At 41.7% G+C, this 18,745-nt stretch overlaps 1 protein-coding gene across 1 annotated transcript in view; it reads right to left on the minus strand.

Moving 5' to 3' along the window:
* hiw (MYC binding protein highwire) overlaps positions 1-18,745 on the minus strand; it is a 262,991-nt gene that overhangs the window by 219,299 nt on the left and 24,947 nt on the right. Inside the window, exons 7-14 of the mRNA XM_075688361.1 lie at positions 17,645-17,701; positions 17,392-17,491; positions 16,928-16,992; positions 16,632-16,773; positions 14,731-14,807; positions 14,375-14,579; positions 13,804-13,971; positions 12,374-12,529 (exon numbers count right to left, since the gene is read on the minus strand). Coding sequence (XP_075544476.1) covers positions 12,374-12,529; positions 13,804-13,971; positions 14,375-14,579; positions 14,731-14,807; positions 16,632-16,773; positions 16,928-16,992; positions 17,392-17,491; positions 17,645-17,701 — 970 coding nt within the window. The remainder of the gene's footprint in view (positions 1-12,373; positions 12,530-13,803; positions 13,972-14,374; positions 14,580-14,730; positions 14,808-16,631; positions 16,774-16,927; positions 16,993-17,391; positions 17,492-17,644; positions 17,702-18,745) is intronic.

An 18,745-nucleotide genomic window follows, 5' to 3' on the forward strand; every position in this document is an offset into this window, starting at 1 on the left:
TAGTGGTTTGATGTGGATGGATAAGGTGCTAAAGAGCGATAATGGTTTATGAAGACCAAAACGGTAATCAGCGCACCCGCCGCCTCCATCTGCTGTACTTTAATTGCATCGTCAATGTTTCGTGTGCTGCTGTCGGCACCAGTTTGTGTCGCCAATGAGCTGTCGTTAGAACTGGTTTAATAAAGTTATATAACATTGGCAATGACACTGGGCTGCATGGAGATGAGCAAGTGGCACAATGCTTACAGTGCTTACACATACTTAGTCTAACTCCCAGAGGAGTTACTGCTTGATTTTGTTTGTGTGTGTTCCTGGACGTCACGCGATAGTTTGTTTAACATGCGTCATGTGTGGCGCCAGCGCCTTGCTATTGTTTCGGCTGGAAGAAAGATAGTGATGTCAAGAAGGAAAAGACGCTTGAGCGCAGCGATGATGTGGCTCGTGGTGCGAGAAACCCTCCATGCCCCATGATTATCCCAGCTTTTGTAGATCGAAGTGCCTCACACACCACGACCAGCTTCTTATTATACCCCTTCATCTCCTTATCCAGACTGAAAAATTTCATCCAGCGTTACTTCAGCTTCCACACACAACACTTATTTCGAAATAGCCTAGGCGGTATGTTTTGAAAAACCTATTTTCTCTTAGCGACAGCTGCATGAGCAGATTGTGCGCCCAGGCATAACATCTCCCTAGTCCCACCAAGTATGTACCTACAAAAATCTGTGGCACTCGCCGTGGCGCTTCGGAGAAAAAGTACCTAGAAACGTGGTACACATGACCGGTGCATGGTGACGCAGTGGTCTAGCACTGGGCTTGGGCATAAATAGAAACGCACGGCCTCGCCGTAAGCAGCAGTCACCTACAACTGCAGCAGTAGAACCACTCTCTCTCCCCTACCCTCCTCCCCCATGCCTCGTGAGCAAAAGTAGATGGCGCGCCTTCCGCCCTGCCTTCTTCCGTCGCGTGTGCGATATTGAGCCATGATTGTTGGCTGACCCTCGCAAGTCAGTTGTCAGCCTGTTTCGACAAGGCAAAAGTCCATTTTATATGCCTAATTATGACAAAAATTGCCGCTAGTTTTGTCCGCTGTAGCCGATAGTCTGTCGTAGCGAGGTTCGTTAAAATCTAACTTCGCTGCATTAATAAAATAGGCAGAGCAAACTAAGGTTGAAGTATGGTCCGTTATGTCCTAAAGTATGCTGTACGCGGGTCCGTTGTACTGAGCTTAGACTGTATAGCAGATTTCCATACGCTGCTGCTATTGGCCAATAACTGACATCAATCAAGAAGCGTGTTTCAATCAGTGCGCTTGTTCCTATCATTACTGCGCATATTTATTGACATAGTTGAATAAACAGGATGAAGTAAGAAAAAACTTGCTTTTGAATTTCGATAATAATTATGCATACCATATTTACTCGCATAATGATCGCGCTTTTCTGTCACGAAAGTTGACACAAATTCAGGGGTGCGATCATTGCGCGGGTTAAATTTCCTGCGAAAACAAAAAAAAAACATTACATTCATCCCGCGTTTGCTGCGGGATGACAACAAGTCAACAAATAGGTGGTTGCCGCTATATGTAGTGCAGGACACCAAAACAAAAATGGCGGCCGGAGGAGCAAGCCAAACGCGATTTTTTTCTCTTCTTGTGAGTGCATTACGTGCATTGAAACAGTTTCTTCCGTATCAGTAATGAATCTATCGATAATATTGGCAAGTTTGCGGCAATAGCGTAGCCATGTCCACTTTGAGGGGACAGAAACAGATGGGCGTGCTTAGCTGCCAGTGACATAGAAACATAGCGGGCATGCTAAAGAAAGTGCAGCATTTGTCTTCACTACTATCTAATATGACACGTTTCCGCTAAGGGTGGGCGTTTATCTTAGCTGTGTTACAAGCATTGGCTTATGAATAGGGTACACTTCTAACATATCTGTGTAAACGTGGCTACTATCGTTGCCGCTCGCAATTTGTTGTGTGCCCGTGAGTGCAGACGAGAAGAATCGAAAGGCACCTTTTTTGTTGTTGGCCACAACCATTATAAAGCCTACACATAATAAAGGCAAGTTCGGTTGTAGCTTGTTTTTTTTTTTTTTTTTGTCATGGAAGTGCGGAAAGTGATGAAAGGAATGAAATGGGGCATCTGCTTAAGAATGTTTGGTGTGTGCAGACTGCTTGGTTTGTCTTGAAGAGTCGTTCGCGTAGCATTCAACAGATGGTAAGTGCGATCATTATTAGCTAGACTTGGCCCACAACATATCGCTGCGGCAAGGTCAGCATGGGATCATTACACAGGAAAGAAAAAAAATTAAATTTTGACGACAAAATTCAAAGGTGCGATCAATACACGAGTGCAATCATTATGTGAGTAAATACAGTACTTCTGGAAGAAGCCGACTGTCGCCTGCCAATGCTCGGCCACGGCCGCCCACGTAGGAATTATACTTTGGCCACCCGACTTATCAGTGTCATAAAGTCGGGTCTCACTAATTTCATCTAGTTTTGAACACTGAACAGTCAACTAACCTCGAACCACGCAAAATTTAAAGTCAGACCACACGCACATTTGCCAGCGTGCGCTGACTCCTGGCAGCTCCTAGTTAGATGCTTTGGCAGACTTATTGGTAGTGCTGCAAAATGCGCATGCGAGATGTGGCTACTATCCGTCGGTCAAGCTGGTGAAGGACAAAGCCGATCCGCACCACGTATACAACCAGACGAGCAGACAAGCACTAGCACACACTCAAACCCTGTGGTGCACAAAGCAAACGGTGCACACTACAGTTGCATGTAGCTGTGGTCTATCACGTAGCATAAATACCGCAGCCGCATCGAGTCCACTGGCTAAGTGCACTGTGGCTCACTGAAGACAACCATGTTTGGCTTACATTTGGCATGTCGAAGGCACCAAAATCCGAAGCAGTGGCATCTGCGTTAACATCCAAACTCAAATTTTAACTGCGTACCATAATGACGCTCAGTAGGTGGAGCGTTGTAGGCCTTGTAGGCAGTGCAAGGCAGTGAAGAAGGAGCGGAAGCACCGCGAAGGACATGTTTGATTACGAATAACTCTACTTCTGCTGAAAGCGTTGAAGTCCTTTTTGTGGCAAGTGTTTCTGAAATAGCCTATTTTAACTTCAAATGCATTTCTCCGCTTTGATAAAAACTGGTTTAGGGCCCTTTAGTGCATGTTTCTCAACGATAACTCAAGGACTTAGACAATAAATTATGGACATATGGATTGTCCACAACATCCTTCTAGAACTCCTTAGCAAACATACAATTTGGAAAGTCTGGCTGTTGTAGCTACTCCATCAGCTCTCATTACTTTGCCTTATTATCTTGAATTTGCAAAAGCTACTTTGCTGCAGGTAACCTCAATCCTGGTCCATTGCAGCTCGTCATGTTCTTGTTGTCGACCTTCTCAGCCCAACGGCATAAAATGCTGCTACCAGCACAACCAGACTTCTGAACGCTGCTGCTGCTGTGGTTCCTATTGCTGCCTTCGATGCACTCCCACAGAATACCATATACATTTGTGCGTATAACCCCCACCAAAAATTTGAAAAGTTAACAGTAATGTTCGGATGTGGCATTTCTGGCGACTTCAATTTCCCAGATATCACAATACGGAATGATTCGGTTTCCCTTAAGCGTTTTTCTGCAGTGAGTTCACAGTTTGTTAATGTGTGCTCGGATTTTAACCTTACACAACTTGTGTTCAATCCTACTCGTATCTCTGCCTCATTGGCCAGCATCCTGGATTTATGCTTCACTACGCACCCCGCCAAAGTTTCCTGCCTAACTTATCTCCAAGGACTCAGTGACCATGTGGCGCTTAACTTTTCTTCGCGGACACGTGTTCAGTCTGTAAAAAGTATCAAAATCATTCACGTTTATAATAAAGCGGATATGGCGTCTATCACTAGTGAAATGGAAAATTTTTTTATAGAATACATGCAAAGCTTTCAGTAGCGTTCAGTTGGAGTGAATTGGTTTTTATATAAAAATGAATTACTGTTTTTGATTGAGCAGAGGTTAACCCCCTTTCTTATCGTGTCTTTGATTGAGTGCTTTGAGCCTCAAAAGAAAATTACGCCTATTTAAAATGGCTACGCAACAGAAAAAAGCGAACTTTTCATCATGAAAAAGAAAAGAATACTACTACTGCCTGGTCACATTATCATGCTGTTGAGACACAGTACAATACCACTGCATCTAGTGCAAAACAATATTACTTATATGTTACATTGCCTTCTATCCTTCACACAAACCCACAGAAGTTCTGGAGCCTAATAAAAGGCAGCGAAACACAATCTTTACACCTCATGCTAAGCAACGGTGCATCCATTTCTCCTGACCAATGCTACGGCATTTTAAATGAATTGTTTGCTTACAATTTTCACAGCCCTACCCCAATCGCTGTTAAGTACATGTCTAGCTATCAGGTTTTTACCGATGGATCCAATTCTTGTGGATTCTGTCTGTGTTAGTTGTCTAATACAGAAATTAAAACTTTCCTCATCATGTGGGCCTGATTCTTTAAGTTCTAAAATAATCAGGTGCACAGCAGTTTTTCTTCAGTTATTTTGTCTAAGCTTTTCACACAGTCATTGAAATGCTCCATTCTTCCAGACGAGCGGAAAGTAGGCAAGGTGGTTCCAGTCCACAAATCAGGTAACACGCGCTCTCCTAATTACCGGCCCATTTCATTATGAAGCATACCATGCAAGTTATTAGAACATGGCATATATCCTAACTTAGCAGAGCTCCTGGAGTCTCACTCGTTTTTTAACACTGCTCAGCATGGCTTTCGAAAACATTTCTCTAGTGAAACGCAACTTTTAACTTTCCGTAACGAACTTTCACTAATGAATGAGTTGATAGTGACTGTATATTTGCTAAAGCATTTGATACTGTCTCACACGACTTACTCCTCTCATAAGTAGCTCAACTTAACATAAATGAAGAAGTATTCTACTGGACTAAGAGTTTGCTTTCTAATAGGACCCAGTGTGTACTTGAAAATAATTCTTGTCAAGTCCTACCTCTGTAATTTCAGGCGTTCCCCAAGGTTCAGTTCTCGGACAACTCCTGTTTCTAATATATATCAACAACCTTCCAAACTGCCTCAGTTTTTCATCTATTAAAATGTTTGCTGATGACTGCATTCTCTATCATAAAATTACTAACTCGTATGGCATTAGTAAACTTCAACCCAATCTTAATAATATGTCACAGTGGTGTTCTAAATGGTGCATGACATTAAATACTGAAAAATGTAAAGTCATGCATGTGACTCGTCGTTCTAACACCATCCCTGCGTGCAACTATATCATTAACAGTTATCCCTTGTCACCCGTAACATGCTACAAGTATCTCGGAGTTCAAATCGCTAACAATCTATCATGGCGCACCCCCCGTAGACTACATTTCTAACAATGCTAACCGCATGCTCATCTTCTCTTAAACTATCTTTATAGAAAACTTGCTAGACCGAAACTGGAATACGCCTCTGCTATTTGGGACCCTTGTCAGCTTACCCTTATTAACACACTTGAATGTATTCAGGAAAGAGCTGCTCGTTTCATTCTTTCCAATTATTCATGTCATGCCAGCATCATGTCAATGAAGATCAGTTTAAACCTTTCAGATCTTTCAGTATGCCGCAAGTGTTCCCGTTTTTGCCTCTTCCATAAAGTTTACCAATATAACCCTGTTTTGCAAAAGCTGTCTTTCCTCTACCCACCTTGCCTTCATCCAGGTTGGATCACAAGTATAAAGTAGAAGTTCCTGTTTCTCATACAAATATGTTTAGCGATTCTTTCACCCCTTTGTCAAGCTCCGACTGAAACCACCTCCCTGCCACCATTGTTCTTATTTCAGACTCTGGCAAATTCAAATCTGCTGTTTATAGTGCTTCTTCTTGAACCAATTGAATATATATATTTTTTTCTCTCCCACTCCTCTCTGTAATGCTATCTGAACTCGAGAGTATTTGAAATAAATAAATAAATAAATAAATAAATATGCGAATTTCGCCTTGAAGTGTGGCTTCACGGCATTATGGCACACACTACTGTGAAGCCACACCTCAGCAGCTCGCCCTTGGTCTGTGTTTTCATGGCGCCAAGAGCAGCATCCACCATCCCATGATAACCTTTGTCACCCCACCGGTGAATAAGGCGCTCGTCCACGTGTGGGATACGCTGACGTCATCAGACCATCATCGGCCAAGTCACCTTGGGACGGCAACGTGCGCAGACTGTTCGGCGCATAAGCCGCTACGAGCGCCACCACAGGAGTGGACCATATATATCCTGCACGGGCACTACATTGGCAGTGGGCACAGCGGCACTACTAGCATGCGGTGCGCTAATCCTCTCATCTTCGTTGTGCAGGTGAGAAGGCCTTTTGGAAAATGCTTCCGCTCTAGCGACCGTTTTTTGGTAGTGCTGCCGTGCCCACAGCTATGTCACGGGGTGTATGATATGGCTGTATTTCTGTGGAAGTTGCTACTGTTATCAGGAGACGTCGAAACGAACCCCGGCCCTGAACTAAAGGACATCGTTAAGCAACTGAAGGAAATTGCTGCTGATATCAAAGAAATAAAGGAAGAACGTCTTGCAGATATAGAGACCAAATTAGATGCCATAGCACTTCTAGAAAGCAAAGTACAATCTTGTCAGACCGAGATTTCCCACATGAGTCGCGTAATAGAAACAATGGAACAAAAAATCGATGACCTTGAGAATAGAAGCAGGAGAGCTAACTTAATAGTTTATGGCATACCGGAATCGGAAGAAGAAACGAGCGACAGTCTTGAGCAGATGGTTAGCAGAGATATCATACAAGATATCCTAGAGCTGGACCCAGTTACGATAGAACGCATACACCGGTTGGGCAGACTGCAAGCGAAAAAGACTAGGCCGGTAATTTTTAAACTTCTAAATTCCCGCGACAAATTGGCAATATTGAAAAAAGGTTTTAAACTTAAAGGCTCAAAATTTGCCATTGGGGAAGATTTTTCTACTAAAATACGGGGCATTAGAAAGAAATTATGGAACAGTGCCAAAGAAAATCGCGACAAACACGACAAAGTCTCCCTCGCCTTCGACAAACTGTACATTAACAATCCCGCCTTTGTATGGGACGACGAAACTAATGACAAAGTACCCCTTAAAAAAAAACGAAGTGGAATCAAGCAAAACAAACGGCCCGCCAATGACGCGGAGAAGAGCTCGATAAGACAACTAACAATCGTAAATGTGAATGCAAGAAGCTTACTAAACAAAATAGAATCTTTCGAAAACCTGTTAACTGATCGCGAACCTGATATAGTCGCCGTCACGGAAACGTGGCTTTCACCGGATGTTTCCAACCATGAAATCATTCCACCGAATTATTCAGTCATTCGAAAAGATCGGGGTTCCTGTGGGGGTGGCGTGGCTCTTGTGATAAAGAAAAAACTTCCATTTGTTTTACTGCCAGATGTATCAGGTGCTGAAAGCGTGTTTTGCAGGATTCTTTGTAACAATACTGCTATTTGTGTGGGTTGCTTCTATAGAAGCCCCTCTTCGGGTGATGAGAGCATTTCTGCCATTCATGAGTTTCTACACCGATATGCTAGCAACTGTAGAATTATCCTTATGGGAGACTTTAACCTTCCAGACGTAGACTGGGTTACTATGCATCACACATCACCTTCAGAAATTCTGTTTGACCTAATGTTATCATTTAACCTTCACCAAATAATCTTAGAACCGACGCGTAAGCAAGGTTCAGCAAACAATATCCTTGACCTTATACTAATCAGTGATCATTTTTCAGGTCACCAAGCACAGACAGAAATTATTGAAGGCATTTCAGATCACAACATACCGCTATGCTTGTTGCCTCTGGACTGCTCGATAAGAACGCGTTGTAGTACGTCTATAGTACCCAACTTCGAGAAGGCGGATGACGCCAGCATACTAACCCACCTTGCGCATGAATTTCAAGCCTTCACTGAAATAACCTCCGACCCGTCAGTCGATGTGAACAAAGCCTGGCTTCATTTTAAGAATATGGTTTGCTACTGTGTAACTAACTATGTTCCGTTAAAAAACAAGCGACCACAAAGAACAAGCCCATGGATAACTCGGGAAGTCATCCACGCAAAACGTCATCTAAAAAGGATACGTAACTCTATTAAAAATCATGGACCATGCCCATCCAAAACTAGCAAACTAGCATGTGCAGTAGCACATTTTCGACAGACAGCCAAAGAAGCTAAGGAACATTACTTTCATGTAACGCTGCCTAACTTTCTGACAAACAGCTCTCAGCAATTCTGGAACCCCTTCTAGGAACGCTAATGCGTACAATAACTATTTTCACTCGAACTTCACAAAAGATGACGGTAACCTGTCAGACTTGAGTAGCAGTTCAACATCGCGCATCGATCCTTTAATCATATCTGACGCGGGTATCCTTAACATGTTGCTCACCCTCGACCCTAAAAAATCATGCGGACCAGATGACATTCCAAACCATTTTCTAAAGAGATACGCAGAGTGGTGCAGCCGATACTTGGGCCTCATATTTCGAAAATCCCTATCACAATCATCCTTACCCGACGACTGGAAAAATGCGAAAATCATTCCAATACACAGAACAGGAGACACCTTATTGCCCTCTAATTATCGACCAATATCTCTTACTAGCACCGCTTGCAAGATGCTCGAGCATATCATCCTTAAACACCTAACAAACTTTCTTGACACTCACAACTTATTAACGCCACACCAGCACAGATTCCGCCACGGATTGTCAACCGTCACGCAGCTTACGGAAGTTGTGCATGACCTCGCATTTAACATCAATAACTGTAGCCAGACTGATATAATATTATTAGACCTTTCCAAAGCATTTGATCGCGTATGCCACAGTAAATTATTAACAAAATTACGAGGTTTTATTGGGGATGGGGAAATTTTAGACTGGGTAACAGATTTCTTAACAAACCGAACACAATCCGTACTATTTCAGCATGTGGAATCTGCGACAGTGCCTGTCACATCAGGCGTCCCCCAAGGATCCGTGTTGGGGCCACTGTTATTTTTAATTTTCATTAACGACATAACCAGAAATATTGACTGTAACATCAAACTGTTTGCTGATGACTGCATCCTCTACCAAACAATTAACACCTACGAAGATCATGTTTTGCTTAGCAACTCACTAGAACAGCTAAATGACTGGTGCAAAAAATGGCAAATGACGATAAACACAACTAAATCAGTTTGCATGATGGTAACAAGAAAAAAACAACCTTACGACTTTCCATACTTTGTTAACGGCACAATGCTAACGAAAGTTCACCAGCATAAATACTTAGGCATCACTCTAACTTCTGACCTGAGATGGGACGCGCACATTGCCAACGTGACCTCAAAGGCATTACGCAAGCTATTTTATCTGCGAAGATGTCTCCGCATTGCACCAACGTCGACTAAGCTTCTCGCGTATACTACTTTCTTTAGACCGGTTTTGGAGTACGCTAACACAGTTTGGTTTCCCCACTCAGTAACTAACATAACGAAACTGGAAAAAGTACAGCGAAAAGCGCTGCAGTTTATTCACAACAAGTATAAGCGTACAGATTCACCCACTAACCTTGCGGCTATATCGGGTTTAGCGACGCTCTCATCAAGGGCGAAGCAAGCACGGCTAAAATTTTTATTTAACTTGATTCACAACTATTATAAGATTGACCTAACAAAATACATACATTTTTCGCAGTCACGATCATCGAGACATAAACATGCACACGCTTTAACAGAATATTCATGCCATAATGACACATTCATGTACTCTTATTTGCTCCTCGTGATAAGGGAATGGAATTGCCTCAATCTGTCAGTCATTTCTGCAGACTCATTATCTCAGTTCACATCACGGTAAAAATCCACATCTAGTATTCAGTAACGCAGTCTTATTCACATAATATGCTTTGCAATTCTTGTAAGCCATGCTGATTATCGTGAAGGTGTTTACTGTTATTTTTGTTCCCGTTTGCTGTTCTTTTCATAATGTATTATCTGTATTGCTGCGCATGTCTCCTAGAAATGTGATATCTATATTTGTTTTTTTTTATGTATTCTTACCTTGTTCCTTTACATTCCTTGTTTGGCTTATTGACACGCAATTTGTATGTGCACGTTTATTACCATATCTTTCATTTCTGTATGTCCACCTGCTATGGTCCCTGATGGGACTGGCAGTATTGAAAATAAAATAAAAGCAAAGTTCTCTGCCATTCAAGGTTCTGTTATCTCCTACGGAACTTCGACCTCTCCCCACCCCTACATATTTATCACAATTTAAGTTTGCGATTGCAGATTGCATATCATGTGATCTTATGTCGCCCACTCCCTTGGTATTTTCGGCTCAACCACATTTGCTCCGACGCTATTGCCCATGCAACAGCTGCTTGGTCCGCACTGTCATCCTCTGTTGTGTGAATGTTAGGTGCGAAGTGATCTGATTCACATTCAGTGTCACATGATTGATTTGTCTGCAATCACGTCCGTCGTGTGAATCCAGCTGTATCAGCATCACCAAAGACAAAGGGGAGGGAGGGACAGAGACACTGCCCGAACATATGACATGGATGAATCGTGCATCCGTGAATAGAGACTGTTTTTGCAAAGATTTGAGCCTTGTTTTACGGTTTGCGGTTATTAATGCAAAAGCATTATATGCCCCACGAAGCGAGAAATCCGGCGTCCGGCGTTACTGTACGATAGTACCAAAACCCACATGACAAAAAGATGACATCGCATTCCCGGCGCTAGACCTGCTGCAGCTCGCACTGCGAACTGCCGCGGTGAAAACCCATGGCGTCGAACCCTGGCCCACACTCAAAAAAGCAACCTGCCCCACTTGCAAAATTGGATTATGGTGGATTAAAGTGGATTAAGGCTGGTACAAATTAGAGCAAGGTGAAGTTAGGCGCAGTTTTAATTTTAAAGTGATAACTTAGACAAGTCCTCATGCTTTTGCATTCGAATCATGTAAGGATACTTAAGTGACTGTCAACTTTTTCCCAGGGCTATGCGCAAATTTTTCTTTACGGGCTGTTGTAAAGGGGGTGTGGATTATAGGAAATAGCAGGTCACACGTGGAAAAATACGGTATTGTTTTTGCCAGTGCACCTCTTCTAATGTCTGACTTGCTATAAGGTCCATTCAATTTGCCCGTACCACTGTGAACCAGTTCACGGCAGTTCACGAGAAGTTCAGAAATTGCACAGCTCTATTTCTTCAACGCAAGCACACCCCGACACTAGAAACAAATGCCAAAGTACAGACAGGGTGCAGGTGTTATATATTTTTCCAATTAATGTGCAAAGTGCGTAAGTTGGAGAGGTCCTGAATAGCTTCCGAGGCGTAAATATACTTGCGTAGACATTGCAGACATACCTAAGCAGCAAGGTTTTAGGGGATTTTAATGGCCCTTGTGCATGTGTGCTGTGTCGTCTGCTGTGTGTCGTCTGCGCTGCTGCTTCGCACCTGTATGTCTGCACCAAGTTGGCACCGACAGTAGAGCGGGTGCAGCACAATCGTGAACCAGCCCTGCACCTTTTCTGCGCCTTTTAAATTGAACGGCATGGTTCAGAGGGCACTATTGCTGCACCACTGAAACAAATGGCAGGGTGCAGCACTTCATGAACTGGTTCAGGTAGTGCAGGTGAATCGAACGTATCTATATAGTCATTGACAATGTTGTTGCTGTGCACCTGCTCATTTCACTGCCATACCCAATTGATTCTGCTAACACTGCTCTTCTGAAGATAAATGTTCAGAATGGCAAGGACATCCACTCTTATGTTGCTCTGCTTATTGTGTCGTGTAGCAAGAATTGTCACTCTCCATTCTATTGCCTCCACTTTCATAAGGTCTGTCAATGCCTGTTAATGACTTAATCATTTTGATTTCTATTAGTATTACAGAAACTGACAGTAACGTGCACAAGAATATTTTGTTATAAGTAATGAAGAGAAACACCTGTTAAGTACAATTTTTCAGATGACCTGAGATGTCATAATTTAAAGTGCAGCGCCTGCTACAGGTTTAGGTAAATGAAAGTGCCTTTCAAATCAACAAACTTCAGGAGATGCCATTTTGTCCACTTATGTATAGTACATGCTCATGTGCACATCTGATCATGATGATTAAGCAATGAATGAGTTTAGGCAAAGACTAAGCTTTTCACCTTTGTAACAAACCAGCCAGTAATAACCACTGATTTGAAAAGATATTGTGACAGCAAATTTTCTTTCTGATAGGATATAAAGCTTACAGAAGATAAAAAGTGCACTCACCATCTTTGCTCGATGAATAGGAAAACTCACGGCCGCACTGGCCACGATGGTTGATGCCAAAAGTGTAAATACGGCCATCAGTTGTCAAGGCCACCACATGAGCTTTTCCTAGGGCTACCTGACTGACAGTCACATCCTTTAGCCCTGTCACTAGACCTGCCAAAACATCACAAATGAAGTGTCAAACCAGTGACAAATGCCACTTTACCGTTGTAACCCAGCAATCAAGGTAAAGATGCTAAGATATATGCAAGTATGTCAGACCAACAATGCACAAGCTATACAACACTTTCATAGCAAGAGTTTGTTACTATAGAGATGGCAACAGCAATACATTCTAATAAAAAAAAAAATTACTGAATGTTTTTTTCACTGTTGTCACCTTCCAAAGACATGAATGGTGCTCCACATCTTTTTACAGCGAAGCTGTAATAGAGACTTCAACAACCATTTTCAGGCAGCAATGGCATGCAGTGGTGTGCTCAGCATCAAGTGTCAAAGAACCACCAGCAATGCAACATGCATCGGAGTCCCGAATTTTTGCTCTGAAACATAATTATCAATAAGTAACTATAAAATACAAGTTACCTTGTGTATACCTCACTTAAATAGACCACAATTTATTTGTGCAGTTCTTTTAGCCAGTAATACAAAAAAAAAAATCCGAGGACACCTAAGCACGTCTTACGAGTTGTCAATGCGAAAGCATTAATGTCCAATTGATTGCTGCTGAGTGGCCCTTTGAGTTATGAACTCCTCACGGGCAAGTGAGCACATTTAGAAATTGGCCTTACTGAGGCGCAGTTAGAATGCAAGTGAGAGCTTGCACAGGCAAGGAATGCGCAGATAATGCAGGCTTCCGATAGCGAGAGCAAGGGTGACGTGGCATTGCAGTGATGCACTCACACAACACATGGAGCTCTACTGTAGCAGCAGCAACTGTTCCCTTTCGACCGCTTGTGACACTGCGTCGCAGCCAATAAGAATTTACCTGCCATTTTGCTGCTACATACGACAGATGGCGGCTTTTTCGCTCAATAGGCCATTTGATGCTTTTGCATCAATAATTCTTTTCAAGTCACGTTTTGCTGTCTCAATGTTGGAGGTCAGCTAGGAGTATGTATGGCTGCAGTGGTGAAAGCTGATGGCATGGTCTAGCAACACAGCCTCTGCGGAATCCCAGAAGTGGCCATGTGGCCAGGGAGTTGGTGAGAACAAGCAGGCAGTGTCTCTGCTGAATCATCACTAAGAACAGCAAGCAAACAACCCTTTAGTACTTTCAACGAAGAGTGTGAGAAATTGCTAAACAGTTTTCACCTTCTAAGGTGAAAGCATTGCCGTCAGTATACCATAATACACAGAGAAAGTGCCCCATCCCAACATGTCTCAGAACAGGTCACGAAAAAAAAGCAAGGACCGAAAGCACGCACCTGTCATGCGATCAGCATGGCTGCTGTCCTTCCCAAAAAGAAACAGCTGTCCACTGCGAGTGACCAAGGCACTGGTACCATTATTGCAGGCAGATGCGACAACAAAGTGACCCTCCATCTTTAACATCTTCTTGGGCTTCATAGGCTTAGGCTGACGCCTGCCTTTTCCTGCAAGGTCAACAGTCGGAATGCGGAATATTTGTAAGAGGTGTTCTTTACACTGTTACCTCTCCTGAATCTTGCCTTCCCGACATGAAAATCCTGTTAATGTAGTAACTTCTCAAAATGTAGTTGGGATAGCTACAACCAGATGGCACCTAGTGCTGCACTATCGATACCCACTGAAGGTAAAGGTAGCACCGAGGAAATGAGAAAGAAGAACCTTCCTCTTCAGCTTTACAAAGTCAGTGCATGCAAATATATTTGGCACACTTTGGTCCGCGTTGAGACCACGTACTCACTGAACATGTTAAGCCCAGTTTCAGAGAGCAGTCTCAATGTCTGTTATGTTTTTACCATGTTCTTGTATGTGTAACCTGCTATGCACATAACTCAAGAAGGGTAGGCTTACCAACATCTCCATCTTCCCCTCGCCGGGCAGCACCCACAAAGAACACTGCCCCATTCTCAGAAACCAGAAGTGCGTGGGTGCCGTCATGCCCCACTGAGCATTCTGTCATCTTCGGGCATTTTGTGATGGGCAGCTCAGTCCACTTGTCAGCTGCAGTACCAGTCTGCTTGATGCCAAGGCTCTGAGCGTTGCCTGTGTACAGGATCTGCATGAACACATGGCCTAAAGTTGACGTGTTGACGTGAAGCCAGCGGGTGCATTACATGCACTTGTTCCTGGCATCAAAGAAGCCAGAGTTACTGCTCTCTCATGCACTGTTTCTCCAAATCTGGTACATCGCAAGAAAATGGTTTAACCTTTCCAGAGGCTGTCTTCACAAGAGCAAATTCTTTTCCACTGGTGATGATCACAGGCTCCTCTTCACATCCCAAGTCTGCCAAAAAGTGTAGCGCAAGAAGCAGAAAGTGAGGAACCATAAAATAAACTCCTCATCCTTGGGCAAACCAGCTAATGCTTATGCAAAAAAAAAAGGAACAAGCTTGGAATGCCAGCTGTCATATACATTGTGGTAAATTCGTTGGCTCTGTCTTTTTAGATTTCACTAAAGCTTTTGACACGATTAATCACAGCATTTTGTTTAACAAACTTGAAGCATACGGTATTACTGGTCCTGCCTTAACTCTATTAAAAAGCTATTTGTTGGATAGGCAGTACATGATTTCTGTAGCGGGTGCCCTTTCTCAAACTAAAATAATTAATCTAGGCGTACCTCAGGGGTCTATTCTCGGTCCATTACTATTTATTATTTACATTAATAACCTACCTGACCTGTTACATTCATCTCACTGCATTTTATACGCCGACGACACCACCTTATCATTATCAGACACGTCGTTAATCTCATTAATATCAATTAAATGCTGTGCAAACTGACATTATAGAATGGTGTCACTGTAATTACCTAATTATTAATCCCCAGAAAACTAAATATATAATATTCAATAGTGGTGGACACAGGGTCCTAACTTCTCCCCTAGTGTTAACACTTGGTGCTCATCAAATTCTAGCCGGTGACTTGGTTCTATTCCTCGGTGTTCTCCTGGATGCTAACCTCAAATTTAACTCCCACATTAACAGCATTAAGAAAAAAACGGCAATTGGCACTCACACTCTAATAAGAGCCTGCGCCTTCTTTTCACACAAGGCTCTTTTATCACTTTACTTTGCTTTTATTCATAGTCATATGACCTATGGAATCGCTGCCTGGGGTAACACGTACAATTGTCACCTGTCATCAGTCCAGCATTTACAAAATCAAGCCATTCGTATCATTACTAGCAGTCCTCACCAGTCAAATGCATCCATTTTGCTCTGTCAAAATCTCATTTTAGTGACCGTGAACTTGATCAATATAACTTAACCATCTTATTTTCCAAGTTACTTAACAACCAATTGCTTTACGAATTCATTGACTTAAATGATTTACATAACTACAATATAACTAGGTTTGCCTTTAACGGGAATTTTTTACTGCCTCGTGTTCATACTAATTATGGTAAACTAGCATTATCTTTTGCTGGCATATTTTTATGGAATCGCTTACCATCAAACATAAAATCACTCCCTTCATTCTATGCCTTCAAAATATCCCTTAAGATTTCCTTTTGACAAATTGATGCAATAATGGTTTCAAATGTTTTATTTATTCATTCTTATCAATGTTTTTCTTCTGTCTTGCTATTCACATGCTTGCCGTTGCCTTTAGTCGTTTTGTTTATAAATGCTTCTTTTTATGTATTCTCTTGCTTTTTATGTCTGTTGAAATTTTTATATGTATATATTTAGCACACTGATATCTGTACTTTATGTTCATTTGGGTCTGCCAAATATGTTTTTCTCTATTTCGCTCCATTCCTTCTTTACATAATTTAAAGGTTCTGTTGTACACCGATTTTGTATTTATTTGTTCATAATAATACTGTACATTGTAGTCCTAATCACGTTTCTGTTTTTGCACTTTATTTGTTTGTTTGTCTCAGTGTCCAGTTTGTAAATTTTATTTCTGTCCTGCCCCCTATGTAATTTTTTCTTATAATTAGCCACCGAGGGTCCCGGTACCAGTCTTCGACTTTGGGACCCTCGTCTGTAAAACAAAAATGTAACCGTTTCCTTTTTTGTAATGAATAAGTTTGATTTGATTTGAAAAAGCAAAGATAACCAAATTTTTGAAGAGGAGCAAAAGTCCCTACAGCCTTACCAAGAAGGCAGCCTTCAGCTTCTTCATTGAAGACACCAGATCCAAAGATTTCAACACATTTACGTGCCAACTTTAAATTCAGTTCTACCGAACAGGTCATAGGCAGGGCTGATGGCCGAAATGTGCGGATCACAAAGCCATCCTGCAATAACACCACAAACTGTCAATTAGCTGAAGTCCTGGAAACACCTCCCTCATTTAGAAAAAACAAAGCAAGGCTGAAATGCCTTAACACTGTAATAAACATGCAAAACATCTCTAGAAAGAAAGAGAAAAAGAAACATGCAAGGACTTACATCTCGCATGGCTGTTATCAAACCTAGAAACTCTCCATCACTGAAGTACACACTCTGGCCTGAATCTGAAATGTTTTGTAAGTGTATTGAAGTTTATGCGCAATCATCCCATTCACAAAATTTAGCTAACAAAACAGTGCAATAGTTGGCCTGGCACGCATGACATTACCTATATGCACCTCCAACATGACCTGCAAGAAGCTGCTGGCCCTCAACATTTAACTTGTACAGCAAACACTACTTGTGTCTTGAATAGAGCATTTTGTGCAGAAGCTTAATAACTATAAGTATACAATGAGCAAGCACACTTTTTTAATTGATGCCTTCAGCAAAGTTTTCAACATACTATTTAAACACCCTTATGCAAACTTCAATAAATAGTCATGTGACACAAAATTCAACTCATTTCAACGCAAGTCCTCATGCTAAAACATGTGCATGAATACTTGGGAAAGCATGCTGACCTTCTTCAAGGGTGACAACACCTTCCACTTGAAGTGTGTGCTTGTCCACTTTTAAAAATTCATTAATTCGACCTAAGGAATGGTGGATGTAAAGGTAATCCTGTGGGAGATGACAAATGAATACAGTTAGCAAGCCTTCCAGCTGTGAGTACAGAAGTATACAGAATGCGGCAGAGCTTTCATACTGTAAAGAGTTAAGTCCAACAGGTGATCTCTGCATAACAGATGTAAGAAGTCGAGTATACTAACTGACCTGTACAATGCCGATCCACCCTGTTCCATCCAGCTGTTGACTAGTAATGAGCTCCCCCTTGAAAATGTAGAAGTGCAACACTGAACATGACGATACATGACCATCTCGCTGAGCAGCAGATAGCTCAGGGCTTACCATATAAACTTCCCCCTCTCCCCCCTACCTTGCCTTCCCCTTATATATAACACACACCACCATATTACGAACCCTCACAAACAGAAAAAAAGAAAAGGTTCTGTGCATATAAAGCATACATAATTGCGTGCATCTTTATGAAAGGAATCTGTACAACTGCTTGCACAAAGCAGAGCTTCAGAAAGAATTCAGTTTTGCATGTACACTTTCACCACTGCACTTTGTCAACAAGGAGTGTGAGTTCGAGGCAATATGTTGCCACAGAGCAGCATTCGCAAGTCAATATTTGCAGTTTAGCTGTACTACTGCCTTGCACTTATGCATTTCTGGAGCCAGTAATACATGAAAAAATATGACAATTGTCCCACCAGGTACAAAGTCTCTCAAGTACTGTACATACTCAAATTTAACCATTCCATTTTTTTTTTCACGCAACTAGAGACCCAAGTAGAGTAACATATTTCAAGCAAATAGTAAAAATATAAAGTCCAAGAAAAATACATAGTTTTTCATAAGAGAACTAAAAATTAAACAGTAAATTTTATATTTCAGGGAAAAACAGTGATTAGCTACATTATTATTATTATTATTATTATTATTATTATTATTATTATTATTATTATTATTATTATTATTATTATTATTATTTCTTGTAGTCCAGAGAGATGGAGTTCTTGATACTGCAACTTGATATGACACTCTCCTTCGTGCCAGTATCCCTTAGCAAACTGTCTTTCAGTTCCACCAAGCCTAATAGCAGTGCCCACACTTTTTTAGACTCCTCCACAACACCAGCTTGTAAGCTGACAGCTCACATTAATTTAAAGCAGAAACAAAAAGTGGTGATTTCATGCATAACACATTTCCTTTATCTTTGACTCAATATATTTTGTTTTATTTGGGCTCTCTTATTGTGGGAATAAAGTACCTACATCTGCGGTAGCTTAGATTTGAAGAAATATGATA

Source organism: Dermacentor variabilis, chromosome 4 (assembly GCF_050947875.1).
Source record: "Dermacentor variabilis isolate Ectoservices chromosome 4, ASM5094787v1, whole genome shotgun sequence".
NCBI classification, from domain to species: domain Eukaryota; kingdom Metazoa; phylum Arthropoda; class Arachnida; order Ixodida; family Ixodidae; genus Dermacentor; species Dermacentor variabilis.